The 16,951-nt window shown below is 26.1% G+C and overlaps 3 protein-coding genes across 3 annotated transcripts; all 3 read right to left on the bottom strand.

Moving 5' to 3' along the window:
* Positions 1–9,082: 9,082 nt before the first annotated feature.
* Positions 9,083–10,450, bottom strand: F5Y00DRAFT_267199 (uncharacterized protein; the record flags this gene model as incomplete). The annotated part of the gene is made up of 7 exons (XM_048012047.1): positions 9,083–9,129; positions 9,186–9,355; positions 9,412–9,477; positions 9,540–9,692; positions 9,752–9,924; positions 9,987–10,244; positions 10,298–10,450. The coding sequence occupies 7 exons, from the start codon at positions 10,448–10,450 to the stop codon at positions 9,083–9,085; spliced, it is 1,020 nt and encodes a 339-aa protein (XP_047859740.1).
* Positions 10,451–11,608: 1,158 nt separating this feature from the next.
* On the bottom strand, positions 11,609–12,125 carry F5Y00DRAFT_267198 (uncharacterized protein; the record flags this gene model as incomplete). The annotated part of the gene is made up of 3 exons (XM_048012046.1): positions 11,609–11,642; positions 11,707–11,974; positions 12,035–12,125. 3 exons carry the CDS (start codon positions 12,123–12,125, stop codon positions 11,609–11,611), a joined length of 393 nt encoding a protein of 130 aa, XP_047859739.1.
* A 1,596-nt stretch (positions 12,126–13,721) lies between these two features.
* F5Y00DRAFT_267800 (kinase-like domain-containing protein) lies at positions 13,722–16,276 on the bottom strand (the record flags this gene model as incomplete). The annotated part of the gene is made up of 10 exons (XM_048012130.1): positions 13,722–14,087; positions 14,146–14,262; positions 14,333–14,384; positions 14,435–14,481; positions 14,536–14,843; positions 14,902–15,051; positions 15,102–15,120; positions 15,236–15,628; positions 15,683–15,801; positions 15,898–16,276. The coding sequence occupies 10 exons, from the start codon at positions 16,274–16,276 to the stop codon at positions 13,722–13,724; spliced, it is 1,950 nt and encodes a 649-aa protein (XP_047859738.1).
* Between the last annotated feature and the right edge of the window lie 675 nt (positions 16,277–16,951).

Here is a 16,951-nt window from a genome sequence, read left to right as displayed (position 1 = left end):
TTTAATAATAAATAAATTATTTATATAAATTATTATATAAATATAACTTTTAATAAATATTTTTACATTTAAATTAAATATTTTAAATTTTAACATTTATAAATATATTATTAATATTTAATATTATATTTATAAAATTTATTTTAAATTATATAAAACTTTATTAAATTTATAATATTTATTTATATTATTATTAAATTTAAAAAGTTATTTAATATAAATATTTTTATTTATATTTTTATATAAAAAAATAATAATAATATTTATTTATTTTAATTTTAAATTTAAAATTATTATTATAATTAAAAAAACTTTTTTTATTTATTTACGTTATATGTTTTTAAAAGAAAGTTTTTACTTTTAAATTTTAATTAAAAAAAAAGGCTTAAAATTTAAATGTACGGATTAATACGTAATAAAATTAATAAAATAAAGATTTAATTAATTAAATCGCTTATTTAATAAAGTTAAAAAAATGCATTTAATTAAATCATTTATTTATAAACATTAATTAATACGTAATTTAATTAATTAAATAACGGATAAAATAATTAATAAAATAAGTCATTTAATTAATAAACGTTTATTTATAATAAAAAAATAAAATGGTGGTAAACGTTACGTTAATCGATTAATAAAAAGCTTTTATAATTAAGTTAAATTTTAAAAAAACGCGTTAAAACGCTTTAATAATAAAAAAAAAAGTCGGTTATAAAAATTTAATTAATTAAATAAAACGCACGCATTTTATTAAAAGTTTTAAATTTATAACTTAATTATAACTTAATAAATTAATTAATTAAATTAAATGTAACTTTAAATTAATGTTATTTAAAACATTAATTTTAACTTTTAAATTTTTTCGATAAAAAATAAGTTTAACGTAATCTTTTTTTTATATATACGACATCACTTTTTTTTTAAAATTCGAGTTTTTTTACTTATTACACTTTTTATTTTACCATTATATACGTATTATTTATTTATTAATAACGTAATATCGTAAGTTTTACTTTTATTAATTTAATTTTTAATAAGTTTATTTATTAATTTAATTTTAATTATCTCATTTATTAATTTAATTTTTTAATAACTTATATATAATAACCACTTTTTTAACATTTGGTTTTTTTTTTTTTTTTACATTTTTTTACTTATTATTATATACGTATTACTTATTTATTAATATTATAATATTATAAACTTTATTTTTATTAATTTAATTTTTAATAAACTCATTTATTAATTTATTAATTTAATTATTAATTAATTAATTAATTTAATCTTTTAATAATTTATTTACATTTTTTCTTTTTTACATTTAACTTTTTCTTTTTTTTTACACTTTTTTATTTAACATTATATTTATATTATTTATTTATTAATATTACGGTATCGTAAACCTTATTTTTAAATTATTATAAAAGGTTTATTACGGTTATATAATTTTAAAAAAAGTTATTAAATACGTATTTTTTTTTTTTACACTTTTTTAACTTTTTTTAACATTATATAATTTTTATTTATTATTAAAAATACGACATTATAAACTTTATTTTTATTTATTATTATAAAAGTTTATACGAGGTTATTAATAAATATATGTTATTAACTTAATTTTTATATTATATAATTAACTTATTTATTTTATTTTTTACAATTAATTAAATATAATATTACCGTTTATTTTATTACTTAATACTTTTTTATTTTTATATTTTTTTTTTTAACTATTTTTAACACCACGAATCTTTTATCCCGTTATTTAAAAAAAAGTATTATAAACTTTACTTTTACTTTAATAAAATCCTTTTAAAATGTTTAATAAGTTAATTAAACGCGTGTTATAAATTGGTAAAATAAAGGTTTATTACAAGTAATAACCCGTTATAAACGCTTTTTAAAAAAGGTTATTAAAAGTAATAAAAAGTATAAAAAAATATTTTTTTATATTAAAAATATTAATTTTATATAAAGTAATTACTTTATATGTTATTATTTTATAAATCTTATTAATTACATATATAATTATAAAATAAATTACGTAAATTTTTTTATTATATATATAATATAATTAAATATATTACTTTTTTTTAATATAAATAAATAATTTAAAATTATAATAAAGTTATAATTTTTATATTATAACGAAAAAGTTTTCGTTTTTAAAATAATATTTATTTAATTTTTACATTATTTAATAAATATAACCTTATAATTTATAAATTTAATTATTAATATAAAAATATTAATATAATTAAATCTTTTAATTTATTTAAATCTTTTAATTATTTATTTAATTTTATATTAAATAATTTTATTATTTAAATTTTTTTTAATTTTATATAATTATTTATTAAATAATAACTTACGTTTTATAAATAATTTATATAATATTTATATATAATTATTTATTAATAATTAATATTTAATTTTTATAATTTTATATTATTAATTTTATTTAAAATTATATTTAATTTATTTATATAATTTTAATTTAAATTTAATAATTATTAACATTATATTAATTAAATATATAATATATTAAAAGGTTTTATTTATTTTTAATTAATATTTATTAAATAATATAATATTTATTTATTATTTAAAATTATATTTAAATATTAAATAAAATAAATTATTTTTATATTAATTTAATTATTATTTTTATTTATTTATAAAAATTTTTAAATATATATTATCTTTTAAAATATTATAAGGTTTTTTTATTATAAATTATATATTAAAATTTAAATAAAAGTAATATTAATCGTGTAATATGCCCATTGTTACCCGTGCAGTAAAACGGGGTACGTACCTCGCTTTTTTTCCCCCCTTTTAACGTTTACCTTAACAACTTTACGAATCCTAGGCCGAATTATATGTAAATTATACCAAAATTCAAATAAGAAAATCAGCAAAAATACGGTCCAGGTTGCACGTGATTCGGCCCCGGATTGACTGAGATATTAAAGAAGTAAACATTTGTATATATAAAATGACTTTTTTACTAGTATCTACTAGTTTATTTTAGCTTATTATATAGAAATAGCCGTATCTTTACGAAATAAATCGGTAAAAATCAAGGGCTTTTTTTATAATTTAGGCCATTTAGTTAATTACCTTTTACCCCTTTTCCCGAATTATTTGGAGCTATATTCGTAAAGTTATTAAGGATGGAAGGTGTTGAAATTATAGGGGATATAGGCCATTAAAGAAGGGCCTGTAATAGCCACTATAGTTAAAATTCATACTTTCAGCCGCATCTGGGTCAATACTGGTCCGAATCACGTGCACCCTAGATTGTAATTTTGCTAATTTTCCTATATAAATTATGGTATAAATTATATAGGATTTGGAGTAATATCCGTAAAGTTATTAAAGTAAACGTTAAAAAAGGGTGGGAAAAACGATTTAAAGTTACGCGGTACGTACCGCGAATATTACACGGGTAATAATGGGCATATTACACGACTAGTGTTACTTTTAAATAATATAAAATATAATAATTAAATATTTTAAAATTTATAAAAAGATTAAATAAAATATAAAATAATTTTTAAATAAATTTAATTAATTTTAATTAATTTATTAATAAATATAAAAATAATGTTAATAATAATTTTAAACATTTTTTTAATATTATAAAGTTTTTAATAAATATATATAAATATTTTTTTTAAATATAATATTATTAATATTAATTATTTTATTATTATTTATTAATAATATTTTATAAATATAAATATTATTACTTTTATATTTTAATATTTTATATATTATAATTTTATTTTAAAATATATTTAATTTTTAATTTTTTAAATAATAATTATTAATTTTTATTATAATTAAATAAGTTAAATTTAAAAGATTATTATATTAAATTTTATAAAAAATTTTATTTAAAATATTATAAAATAATTTATTTATTAAATATATTATTATTTATATAATAATAAATTAATATTTATTAAATATATTATTATTACGTATTTATATTAATATTATTTTAATTTTATTTTTTAATTTATTTATTATATTTTTAATAAAGTTTTTAAATTATAATTATTTTATAATTATATATTAAATAATTATATTTTTTTATTAATAATATTATTTAAATTTTATTAAAATATTATTACGTAAGGTTAATTACATGGTTACACGTGATTAATTTATATATAAAATATTATATCATTTTAATTAATTTATATATATGTAATTTATTAACTTTATTAATTATAATAATACATTAATAATACGAAAGTATTTATATATACGTTATATAATATATTAATTAATTATATAATAATATAAAAATTAATTAATATTAATTAATATTAATAAAATTATAAAATAATAAAATTAATAAAAACGTTTATAAAAACCGTTAACGTATAAATAAAGTTTAATATTTACGTATAATATATGTAAATACTTTTACGTTAAATTAATTTTAAAGATTTAATTAAAAAATAATAATTATAAAATTTATAACTTTTTAATAATTATATTATATAAATTACGTTTTATTATACACTTTTAATAATAAAATACTTATTACTTAAATTAACTTTAAATAATAAGTTATTATTATTTTATATATTTTAAAAACTTTAATTTAAAAAAACGGTTTAAACATTACTTTAATTAAAAGCATTACATAAAACCGGTTAAAATTTTAAACGTATAATAAATTATTAAAGTTTTAACCGTTAACCTTTTTTTCGTAAACTTTAATATAAAGCTTTTTATAAACCTTTAACCGTTTATTATACCTTAAAATATTATAAATCATCCTTTTATAAACTTTAATATAAAACTTTTCACAACTTTTTAACCATTTATTATACTTTAAAAGTAAGTAATTACTTTTTTACTTACTTTTTAATAACTTTTATATAAACCGCTTTTATATAATATAACTTATAAATCGCTTTTAATAACTTATAAGTTACTTTTTACAACTTATAAATTACTTATATATAATATAATTTACGAACCGTTTTTATATAATATAATTTATAAACCGCTTTTAAATAATAACACACCGTATAAATAACCTTTATATAACATTACTTTTTTAAATTACTTATTTATCCCATTTATATTATTAAAGTATACGGCGTACGCTTATAACGTAAATATAACATTACCTCGTATAAAATATAATAATAATAAATATTTAAACTTAAAAAAAAAAAAAAAAAACTATTAAAAAAATAATAATAATAATAATAAACCGTTCATTTATAATAACTACTTAAATAATTATAATAAAAGTTATAACAATAATAAAAATAAAAAAAACTAAAATAATAATTATAATAATTATTTAAATAATAATTATTTATTATAATAATAAAAAAGAAAAATTATTAATATTAAATAAATTAAATTATATATAATTACGTCATATAAAAAAAAAGAAGAAAAGAAAAAAATTATTAATATTAAAATATTATTACATAAAATTAATCACGTAATCACACGTAATTAATTTACGTATAAAACATTACATTATTTTAATTAACTTATATACACGTAATTTATTAACTTTATTAATTATAATAACACATTAATAATATAAAAATATTCGCATACACGTTATATAATATATTAATTAATTATATAATAATATAAAAGTTAATTAATAAATTTATTATTTATATATATATTTAAAATATTTAAAATAATAATATAATAATAATATTTAAATTTTTTTTATTATTTTAAAATTTTTTTAAATATTAATAATTAATTTTTAAAATTTTTTAATAATATAACTTATATTATATATAAATAATTACATATAATAATTAATTAACTTTTATTATTATTAATATTTTTAATATTTATAAATATATTTATTTTATTTAAATATAATAATTTTAATTTATAAATATTACATTTTAATATATTTATATAAGATTTTTTATTTATTTTACCTTTTATATAAATTTTATAAAAATAATATTTTTTTAAAGGTTTAATATTTATAAATATATTTATTAAGTTTTTAAAATTTTAATTATTTAAATAATTTAATCTTTTATATTATACTTTTAAAATTAAATTAAAAATAAAATAAAAATAAAACGTTATATTAAAATTTATTATATTAAAATTATTATCTTTTTAATTAATTATATATAAACCATTTATTTTAATTATTATTAAAAATACTTTTTTATTTTTTACGTTATAAATTAAATTTTATTAAAATAAAAGTTTAATATTTTTTTAAATAAATTATAAAACTAAAATAAAATTATAAATAAAATTAAAATAATATATTACGTTAATAATTTTAACTTCTTTAAATTATTTATTAATAATAATTTAAAAAATAATAATATTTTATAATTTAAATATAATAATTTTTTTATTAATATTATAAATATAAAAGTTTTTATATAAATATAAATTTATAAATAAAATTTTATTATAATAATTTATTTAATTATAATTATTATTAATTATTATAATTTTTTTTAATTTAATAATTAATTTATTAATTTTAAATTTAAATATTATTATAAATTTTATTATTATTAAAATATTATTTATTAATAAATTTATAAAAATAAAATTTAATATTAAAGTAATAATAAAATTAATAAATTTTAATAATATATTTTATATTTATAATTTTTAAATTAAATTATTTTATATTTTTATTATAAATATATTTTATTATAATTTTTTAAGTAAATAATTTTAAAAAATTTTTAATAAAATATTTAATTTTAAAAAATTAATTAATAATTTATTTAATAATCTTTTAAATATTATAAATATAATAATAATAATAAATATTATTATTATATTAATATTATTTTAATAAAATAATATAATAATTATATTATTATTTTTATTAATTTTAAATTTTTAAATTTATTTTTAAATTTACCGCGTTAATTTTAAAAATATTTTATTAAATTATAATTTAAAATTTAAGAAAACGCATGCACTCGCAAGCTCGCGCAAGCGTTTTCACATGCTCGCAGGCTCGCACGTGAAAATCCGTCGGAAACATCAAATCTCTTATCAATTTTCTTATCATTTATTAATAAATTACTTATTAATTACTTATCATTTCCTTATCAATTTCGCATAATAATTTCCAAGAGTTCCAGCGTAAAAAATGTCTCCGACGGATTATTTAACGTTTTAAATTTATATAATAAATATAAATAAAGTTATTTTTATGTTTATTATTAAATTTATTAAAATAATTAATAAAAATATATTTAATATTTATTTTTTTATTATATTAATTTAATAATATTATTTATAATAATTATAACTTTAATAATTTAATTATTATTTTATATTAAAATAATATTATAATTTTAAAAAAAAATAATAAAAAATATATTATATTTAAAATTTAAAATATTAAAAAATTTATTAATTAAATATAATTTATTAATTATATAAATTTTATTTAATTTTTTAAAATTAAATTAAAATTAATATAATTTTAATAATAATATAATTATAAAATTTTTAATATTTAATAAAATAATATTTTATTTAAATATTAAATTTTAAAATATAATATTATTTTATAATTTATATTTTATTTTTAAAATTTTTTAAATTTTAATTATTATTAATTTATTTATTATTATATTTTTAAAATTTTTTTTTAAATAATATTTAATATAATTATAAATTTTATTTTATTTTTTTTATTAAATTTTTATTTTTTTACATAATTTAATTAACGTAAAAATTTAATTTTTTATTAAAGTTATTTTATTTATTTTTTTAAAAAATATTTTTTTATAATTTTAAATTATTAAATAATTTAATATTTTTTTTTAAACGTTAACTATTTATTTATTAAATTTAATTAAATAATATTATTTAAAATTAAATTATTTTTTTTTATTTTTATAATTATTATTAATAAATAAAAAATTAATTTTTAATAATATAATAAATTTTATAAATTTTATTTTATAAATTTATTTTATTATAAAGTAATTTTTTAAATAATAATTTAAAAAATTTATAAATAAAATTAAGATTTTAAAATAATTAATATATTTTTTATTTAATATTTTAAAAATAATTATTTTTAATATAATTTTAAATTTTTTTAATAAATTAAATAAAGTAATAATTTTAAAATTAAAATAATTAATATTTAAATTTAATAATATAAATATAAAAAATATTTTATTTAAATTTAATAAATATAATTTAATAAATATAAAATTAAATATATAATTTATATTTTTAAAATAATTATTTTTTAAAAAGTTTTTTTTTTATAATTATTTAAATTTTTTAATAAAATATAAGAAATTTTATTTATTTAAATATTTAAAAAATAATAATTTTTATAATAACTTTTTTTTAAAATTATATCGTATTATATTATTTATTTTATTAATAAATAATAATTAAAATTTATTATTAAAATAATATTAATTTTATTTTATATTTTTATAATTTTATATTATTAATTTTAATATTATTAAAAATTTTAATATAATTATAATATATATTTATTAAAATAAAATAAATTTTAATATTATTATTAATTAATTAAACGTTTTAATTTAAAAATAATTTTATATATATAATTTTATTAAAATTAATAATAAAAAAGTTATATAAAAAAATTAAAAATTTTCTATTATTATAATTTTAACGTTATTATTTTTAATAATCCATTTTTTTAAATATTAAAAAAAAGAAATTTTTAAAAGGATAAAACCGTTTTTTATTTAATTACGTAATGAAAATTATAATAATTTAAAATAAATATGTTTTAAATAAATAAAATAAATAATTTATTAAATAATAAAATAATTATTTATATAATTTAAATTATAAATTTTAAACTTATAATTTATTAAAATTAAATATAAGTTATAAAATATATATATTTTATATTATTATATTATTTATTAAAAAAATTAAATAAGTATATTTATTATATATAAACCAGAGGTGTAAGGCGTATTATTAGCCACCTAATTTATTAACCTTATATATTCCAGCAGTTTCGAACTGAAAAATACACGCGCCCTAGTTATTCGAGATATTCTATTACGCCTCGCTTCTAATATTTCTTCGATATCTGAGGACTTCCAGGGATTTCGGGCAACCCTAGTGTTGTTAGCATTCTAGATTATTTACCATTCCAAGCCGCTTTAATAACTTACAAGAATCGATATCCTCCTCAACGGTCCTGTCAATCTTGCACTTGTTCTGGTTGGCAATTGACTGCGTGGTTAATGTAGGGCAAGTGACATAGCAGGGTGTGTCCATGGTTCTTTGGAGAGCATCACCCTTCCAGCCGAAGAGATAGTCGCCGTGACTACCATATCCAGTGCTGAAATCTTGCGTCAGAAGATCCCCTGAGCATTGCTTGGGATGCGGGAAACTTACTGGTCACCCATGCTCCAGACAAAGGGCTGGGATCCGTCCTCAGGCCACTCATTAGGGTCGTTAAATCTTTACAACAATTTGTAATTAACTAGACGGAACATCACCAGGCCATAGGAAGACAAACTTACTGGCGAGTATCCCAGATAGTTTCGTACATGAGTTGGGGAACAGGAACGGGGTGACTCTCCGGGCACGGTCCTTGCGAGTCGAAAGTACCGCTGGCTGGGTATGCCATGTGGCTCATGTGGTCCACGGTGTCAAGGTTCTTTCCATCCCAGCAACTACTATACGTTAGACGACTACCCAACAACTTCGGTATACATACGCGTAGCCGACTCACGTTGGAAACCGAATATTTGCCATGATGCCTGCCGGGCATATCTTGTTGGGGAGGTTCTTAGTCTCGGGGAAACGGGTGTCCATGTCTTGCAGACAGGTGTAGGTAACCTGCTTGTATTTGTCGGCGTCTTCGGCAGTTCGAGCCATCGCATCGCCGACAAGCATACGAAATCCCTAGATTACCTATCAGCTCTACATGTTAAATACTCAATATTCGCAGATAATGAGAGCCTTACAGGCTTGAAAGCTGTGACCTTGGACCGCTGCTGGTAGTCGGCCAAGCCGTTCTGCATGTAGTAGACGGTCATACCACCCTCGGCGCCGTCAAAACCGACGTTAGGTCGGATAGGTACACGCTTAAAGGTGCCGTTACGGGCCCTGAAGAAGAGAACAGCGGTCCAGTAATTGGAAGTATCTTCGGTGAACTGGCAGGTTGTGCAGGTGGACTCGCCAGGCATATCTTTAGTAGGATCCATAGTCACATTAAGCGAATTCTACGTCGATTAGCTATATGTCTACTTCTTTAGTACGCTTAGCCATAACTTACTCCGCCGATGATCTGGTGTAGATGCGGCGAGGGTGCCATGCCCGGATTCACTAACGGGTCGATACGGTCAACCACAAGCTGAGAGCATGAGAATCGAATCAGCGCGCTTGCTGGCGCGGCTAATGCCAACGCGGCGAGCGAGGTTAACTGCATCTTGTTCACTGGAATTTAGGTCAAATATCCGGTGATCGTCGTATGAATGAGAGTAGGTAGTAGCCGTGGGGGAAGACCACGAGGCGGGAGGGTTGCGGCAGACTCAGTACTTTTATTCTTTCTCTGAGCAAGACCACCCAGTCAGCTATCCTAGTAACCCGAATAATAATAACACGGTAGGAACTACCTATATAAGATGATGACCCCATGAGGCTACCACTCTATAGAAGGGGCAAATGGATGCTAAAAACCAGGGAGTAGTTTAACACTACTTCTAACTGCCGGAATTGGTTGAGTATACCTTCCCCAATATTTCCGAATATGTCAAGGTCCATATTAACCGGAGTAGGGTGGGCTCAGTTCATTATAGCCTCCGAGGACCCCATGGGGTTTATCAAAGCCCGAGCCAATCAATATCTTAAGATACCTATGAACCAAGTCTGGAAATACCCTCATGTAAGTCTTGGCTAAGAGATACATATAGTCACATTTATCACTTATGCGATTTTGAGAAATGACAACGAGAATGAAGGATAAGAAAATAAACCTAAAGGACCGTTTAAGTTATCTCAGCAAGCTTAGACCAGATGCGAGTTTTTTTTTTTTTTTTTTTTCGTTCGTCTCGTTGTACCCTCCTAGCCACACCCATTTTTTAACCAATCACACCTTTTACTTACCCTCACATTACCCCTAATCTGGCAGTCGTCTGAGTTGCTACACACTATAACTTAGGTACCTTACCTAAACTACAGCACTTTCTCGAACCCCACGGCGCATCAACCCCGGGTATCATTTCCAATTCGCTTTTTCATACCTGTATAGAAGCTCTAATACTGCTGGTTAGTTTTGACGCCGTTGCCCGGTTACATCGCGAACGAAGCGCCTCGTGAAGCAACATATCGCTTAGAAATGACTGACCAGAACGCTAATAAGGACAGAAAACATTTCCTTAATTACATGTTCTTTGCTAACGGTTCCAGGACTTCGAACCCTTGGTTTAAGGCATCGAGGTGACTCGGGTCTTTGATTTTCTAACCGAACAAGATAACAAATACGTAAAGCATAATTGCACAACACCCAACTAGCAAGGCCTAACAAAAGGAGATACTTTAAGAACTGCCCAGTGACCGAGTCATCATTTCATTTATTCCTGTAGTTTTATTCCGCCCTTGGTATTGTGCATGCACAGAACCTAATTATGGAGGATTAGCAATATGTAACGGCTACTAAAGGGAATTGATAGTCGAGAGTCTTACCTTCCGACCCGGCTCCGGACGCATGTGGGCTCACTTCGGGGCATCTGCTGCGTGCAAGAAAGGTATGCACAGTCAGCAGCGCTGTTGCAAGGCTGGTGAGGACTGGCAGTTCCGGTGGGTTGAGGATAGCCAGTGGGATGCGGCTTATGATGGCCAGGTAGGCGAACGCTAGTCGGATGAGGGTGATGCGGTTCACCAGTAAGTTGGTGGTAAGGGTATTGCCATGTTGGGTGCTCCGACGGGACGATAGGAGGACTGGCTCCCCTCCCTGTTTATTATCTATTAGCTTTTGCCCGTTAACTCTACTGAACGACTTGGGGTTGCGTACGCCACTCTGGCATGTTGTAAGGAAGTTCAGCCTGGACACCTGCCAAGCAGATGCCTACGATGACGGAGAATAAGGAAGTAGAGGTCTTCATGTTTTAATCGTTATAACTGATGGTCTATGAGTAGAGAATGTAAGTTGATTAAATCAGGAATCAGGTTCGTCTGAGGTCGCTATGGTGTTATAATTCCACAAGAAGTCTGGGCTTTTAAGGAACTTTAAATAATAGAACTCCATACAGACTTTTGAAAGCCAGGCTGCGAGTCGCATTTCTACCTAATGCTTTCAGCACGGCGATCACACGGAGAATAGAAACTTAGAATACTGTTGGAAGGTATCCAAGTAGTATTCCCGGTCGGATCGCATATGTAGATGGCATCTGCATGATCCTCCTAGGATCGTATTCCTTGCTACGATCGGCACATTGTAGATCGTTCCCGCTGCTAGATGAGTGCCTTGAATCATCAGCTAATAAAGATAGGTAGATATGTTGTAGCCGTCAACTTTTACTAGTGCTGATTATACCAGCGCCATGTTAAGAATCACCTAAGCTCAACAGACCGAACTCCCGTAGATACTTAATAGCGGGACCAATGAATCTATCAAGATCAACAAACACCGGGCGGTCATCAAAGTGGCTAGACTGATTTAGCATCTTCGTAACACCATATTATCATATAAAAGCACACCCGAGTCGCGCTCGGTGGAGGGCGGAGAAGAAGAGGTTGAAATGTTCTCATTAAGTTGTTAAACAGTCTCATTAAGTCGTTGACAGACGCGAAATAGCAAGCGCTTAGCTGATAATGACTTATTTTAAAACTTCCAAGGTTAGTTTCCTGCTCCTCAACTATCAACGAGTATTATACCTTAAGGACTTATTTTTCTATTGATTGACGTCGATAGGTATCAATGGGATGAAAGAGGATCAAGCCACACATCCCACCCTTTCGGAACCCCCGCGCTTTTGGAAACATGGGTTCAAAGGGGTTCAAAAGGGGGCTGTTCTATCTTTAAGATCTTGCTGAATAAAACTCAGCAGTGACATCACTCCCGCTGCATAATACTTTCCCGGGGCACATTCGAAATGATATAACTAACGTTATTCTTGAATCCTCTCATACAAACTACAAGTGAGCCGTACAAAGTCCTAGGTTACCTGGGTACCTAAGGTATGTCAAAAGCTCTCATGTCTTACACTCCTCGTCATCCCCAAGGCGTCTTTTGGTCCTTAATTTATCATGTTACGACGCTCGTCGCCTTTTTCAGCGTGTCGGTCATCAGCTTAGTTAAGAGATATTACCAATCCAAGACATTCAACCTCATTTCCAGCTCGCGTATATTAACTACCTACCTGGGTAACTAAGGTAAACCGGACAGTTTCTTCCTGTCTCGGACAATTCGTAATTCAATCAGCTCCCAGTACACTGCCCATGTTGCAGAACCCCAAAACCGCATTCAGTCGAGGCTTATCCGCCGTTTAGATCGGCGTCAGCGATCGACACAGGGCTACTAACAGGTAGGTGTTCATAAATACATTCTCTTAGCACGATCGACGATCCTTCTATCATATAAGAATACATTTAAACGGCATTCAATCCTTCCATAATAACATATAAAAATATCGTACAATCACTTCTCAGCTCTATATCCATTCCATGTCTATCATGCAATCCCTCTACCAAGTCTACCTTTAGCTGGTCGGTGCGCTCAGTACGAATCTATCAACCCAGTTATTGATGACTTCGTCGGTCTCGTAAGGGAAAACTTTCTGAATCCCTACCCGTGCTTGAATTAACAACTCCTCAACTGTCGGGCGTTGATCCGGGTAGTGGTACATGCACTGGTATATTGCTCTTCTGAGGTCTTCATCGACATGATTGAATGGTCCATCCATTAACAATGGACAGTAGGATACTGGTATGTTTGGTCCAATGTTCCTTAGTATGTCGTCGATATCCGGTTGGAGGAACCTCCCACCTGGTATCCACACCCCGGGTGGTATTTGAGGTTGAGGTGGTAACGGTGGTTTTCTTTGGGTTATGATAATCCACATCGTCTTGCAATGAATTAGATGAAAAAGCAACCCATTTATATAAGACGAGGTAGATACTTACCAATGCGATACCCCATACGTTCGTTGCCGAGTTATAGCTCCCTGCCACTGGATTTTCGCCCACCTCCGGCCCATCTGGGACGCCGGGGACCAAATCCCAATCCGACGCGAATTGTTCCTGTAGGTAGGTAGTATTCGACTTAGCATACGGGCTCTAGAAATCATGAGACCAGGAGAGGATAACTTACGGGCGCGAGATATCCACCCTTGCCACACTGTCGCCTCCTCGCATAATATTCGCTATGTCTCTGTCAGCAGCATTACCAACGAAATCAATAGGTGTCACGGACTTTCGCTTGTGACTTTTAATTTGCTCTGCTAACCCAAAGTCTGCGAGCTATCAGTTGGCGGTTAGCAATCATGCAACCATCCCTAGACATTATTTACTCACCTTTAGTCTTGGGACGAATAAATGCTCACCCACCGCCCTATCCATATGATATATATCGTACTTTCGTTTGCCAGATTCACTTTCAGGCGCTTTACCTTTCTGTGCCGAAGACGATTCGCCGCGAGTCACTATTACGTTCAGCTGTCGAAGCGCTCCTGAAAAATAACTCATGGTTGCTGTAGGTGGATGTTGTGGATTGTAGTCTTCCCTAGAAGATGGGCCCTCACCAGGAGTTATAGGTCTTGTGTAAGGTGGATTCGTGGATGCCGGCTCGTCCCATTCCGGGCGCTCAATATTCCCAACAAAAACTAGATAATCATAAGCTGCCTGATAATCTCTTAGAAACTCTGAAGAAGGACAACCTACTATTGCTCGGGTCGATATCAAAGTGAACCCAGTTCTTGGCTCTCCACCTTTTGCGAGCGTTAGGGGCATCCTCAATGAGGTCTTCCCTGACAAACCGCTCGGGGTGGAATTTACGGGGAGGATATTTCATCCCTACACAAGCCCGTATCACTATACTTATTAGAAATTGAAAGCATGGTCTATAGAGCATCTCAACTTACAGCAAAGCCATAATGCCCACTATAACAACGAGAGTTAGCAATTCCTTCTAATAGCCTCAGGAGACAAGCCTTAAAAAGGATAAAAATCAAAGAAAGAGAGAGAGAGAGAGAGGGGGGGTCTCAATAGTGCATACAAGTATTCTATTAGGGATTGGTGTGACCCCTCCGGGTCCTCCAGGTCCTGTGGTTGCATCCGATAGTCTATTGATCAGCATCCGGAGGTCACCTCCCTCAATATACTCGAGGAGTAGGTAATCTTTCCTAGACTCTAATGCAGCGTTACGGAAATACCACGTCCTATAGCGATTATGGAAGCTTTGCGCCCGCGTTTGCAATTCCTCTGCGGACCTTTGACGACGGGGAATTCTTGGAGGACGGTACGGTTGATCAATACTTTCATCACCGCTAGAGTTTTCATCGTCGGAAGAGTCGTCCTCTGATGGTTTCGGATAATATGGATCCATTGGTTCTTTACCGACCGACTCTGGGTGCACCAGCTGAACGGCATGTGCTGCTCCCAACATCGACTATATATATTGTAAGTGATTCGTGCCTATGATTTCGCATTACTTTTATCTTACTTCCATAGCTCTTCCTTCCTTCCGTAACTCATCTGATTCCCATGATGCGAGAGAGAGCTTCATAGCGACGTCTTTAGGGACTCCTTCACCATCATACCTAAAGTGAAGTGCCAGTCCCACTACCATCATTATTTGGGTTAGAAAACGCTCAACTGAATATAACTAGCGCTAATATGAACCAGATCTGCATCTTCATCCTCGGAAGGGTTACTCACAACCTCCGAAACCTAAGACCTTCTGGTAACGGAATATAGGGGAACGAAAGTAATTTTTGACATTTTGCAATACATCTCTCGCTTTATTAGCGGTCGGATCACTACCGTGTTGTGGATCCTCTATATCTGGACCCCCTGATGATACTGCCGAAGGGTTGTGATATCGTCTCTGTTGCCAATCTTCGGGCCTATCATTGAAGATGGGTGGTGGGCCGGGCCTAGGCAAGTGATAATTTGACCAATATTGCCGGTTATCCTTTACGTATTGTTTATCCCAATTCATTGACCAGCCGCGCTTTCGATACATACGAAACTTATAGTTCTGCAATTGAATTCTCTCATAATAGTTTTTTGGTTGTCCATCGTCCGGATCGGCCATGGTGATGACTTCAAATATTAGCAGTATAACAGTATAACAGTATCAATATCAATATCAATAATTGATTAAACTAAAATCGATTATATTCGTGTGTTAAAAACAGATAATACATGTACTTGGTTCATTAGGGGTAGCTGAGTAGAGCACTTCAAGCCTACAGATGGTTATAATAAAGTGCAACAGAATGAATGGCCGTTTGTGGTAACAACATATTACAACAAAGAATAAACAATGAGCTTAATTTCCGGAACGGGGTGCTATTCGTTCAAAGATAATGGTATCCGTTATGCAGCCTTTTAACTTTTTAGCTTGGTATTATTATTACTATTGTATGCCCATATTCTGAGGTGATGCATGCAAAGCGCGATGTGGCTGACAGCTTATTATGTAAGAAAGAACATGATGAGAAATAAGTTTCGAAGCGAACTCGTAAATAATTACTTTATCACTCCAGGTATCAACTAGCTACAGAGTAACCTTTGTTATATTGTGAAATATAAGCATTCTAATCAGTTCAAAGATGAAGGGGACTTCTTCGTAGGGCACGTACCAAGTGTCAGCAGAACTTTTAACAGAGGCACTTACCTCTCTCAAGTACATATATGTAACTTCATGTCTCTTTTTCATTGCGTGAGCTAAGATCATGTAGGATGTACTCAGTGAAGAGCCTCAATG

Source organism: Daldinia vernicosa (assembly GCF_022497035.1).
Source record: "Daldinia vernicosa strain CBS 139.73 unplaced genomic scaffold F5Y00scaffold_106, whole genome shotgun sequence".
Taxonomy (NCBI): domain Eukaryota; kingdom Fungi; phylum Ascomycota; class Sordariomycetes; order Xylariales; family Hypoxylaceae; genus Daldinia; species Daldinia vernicosa.
Note: the sequence above shows the minus strand (reverse complement) of the source record. Positions and strands in the feature narration are given on the sequence as shown.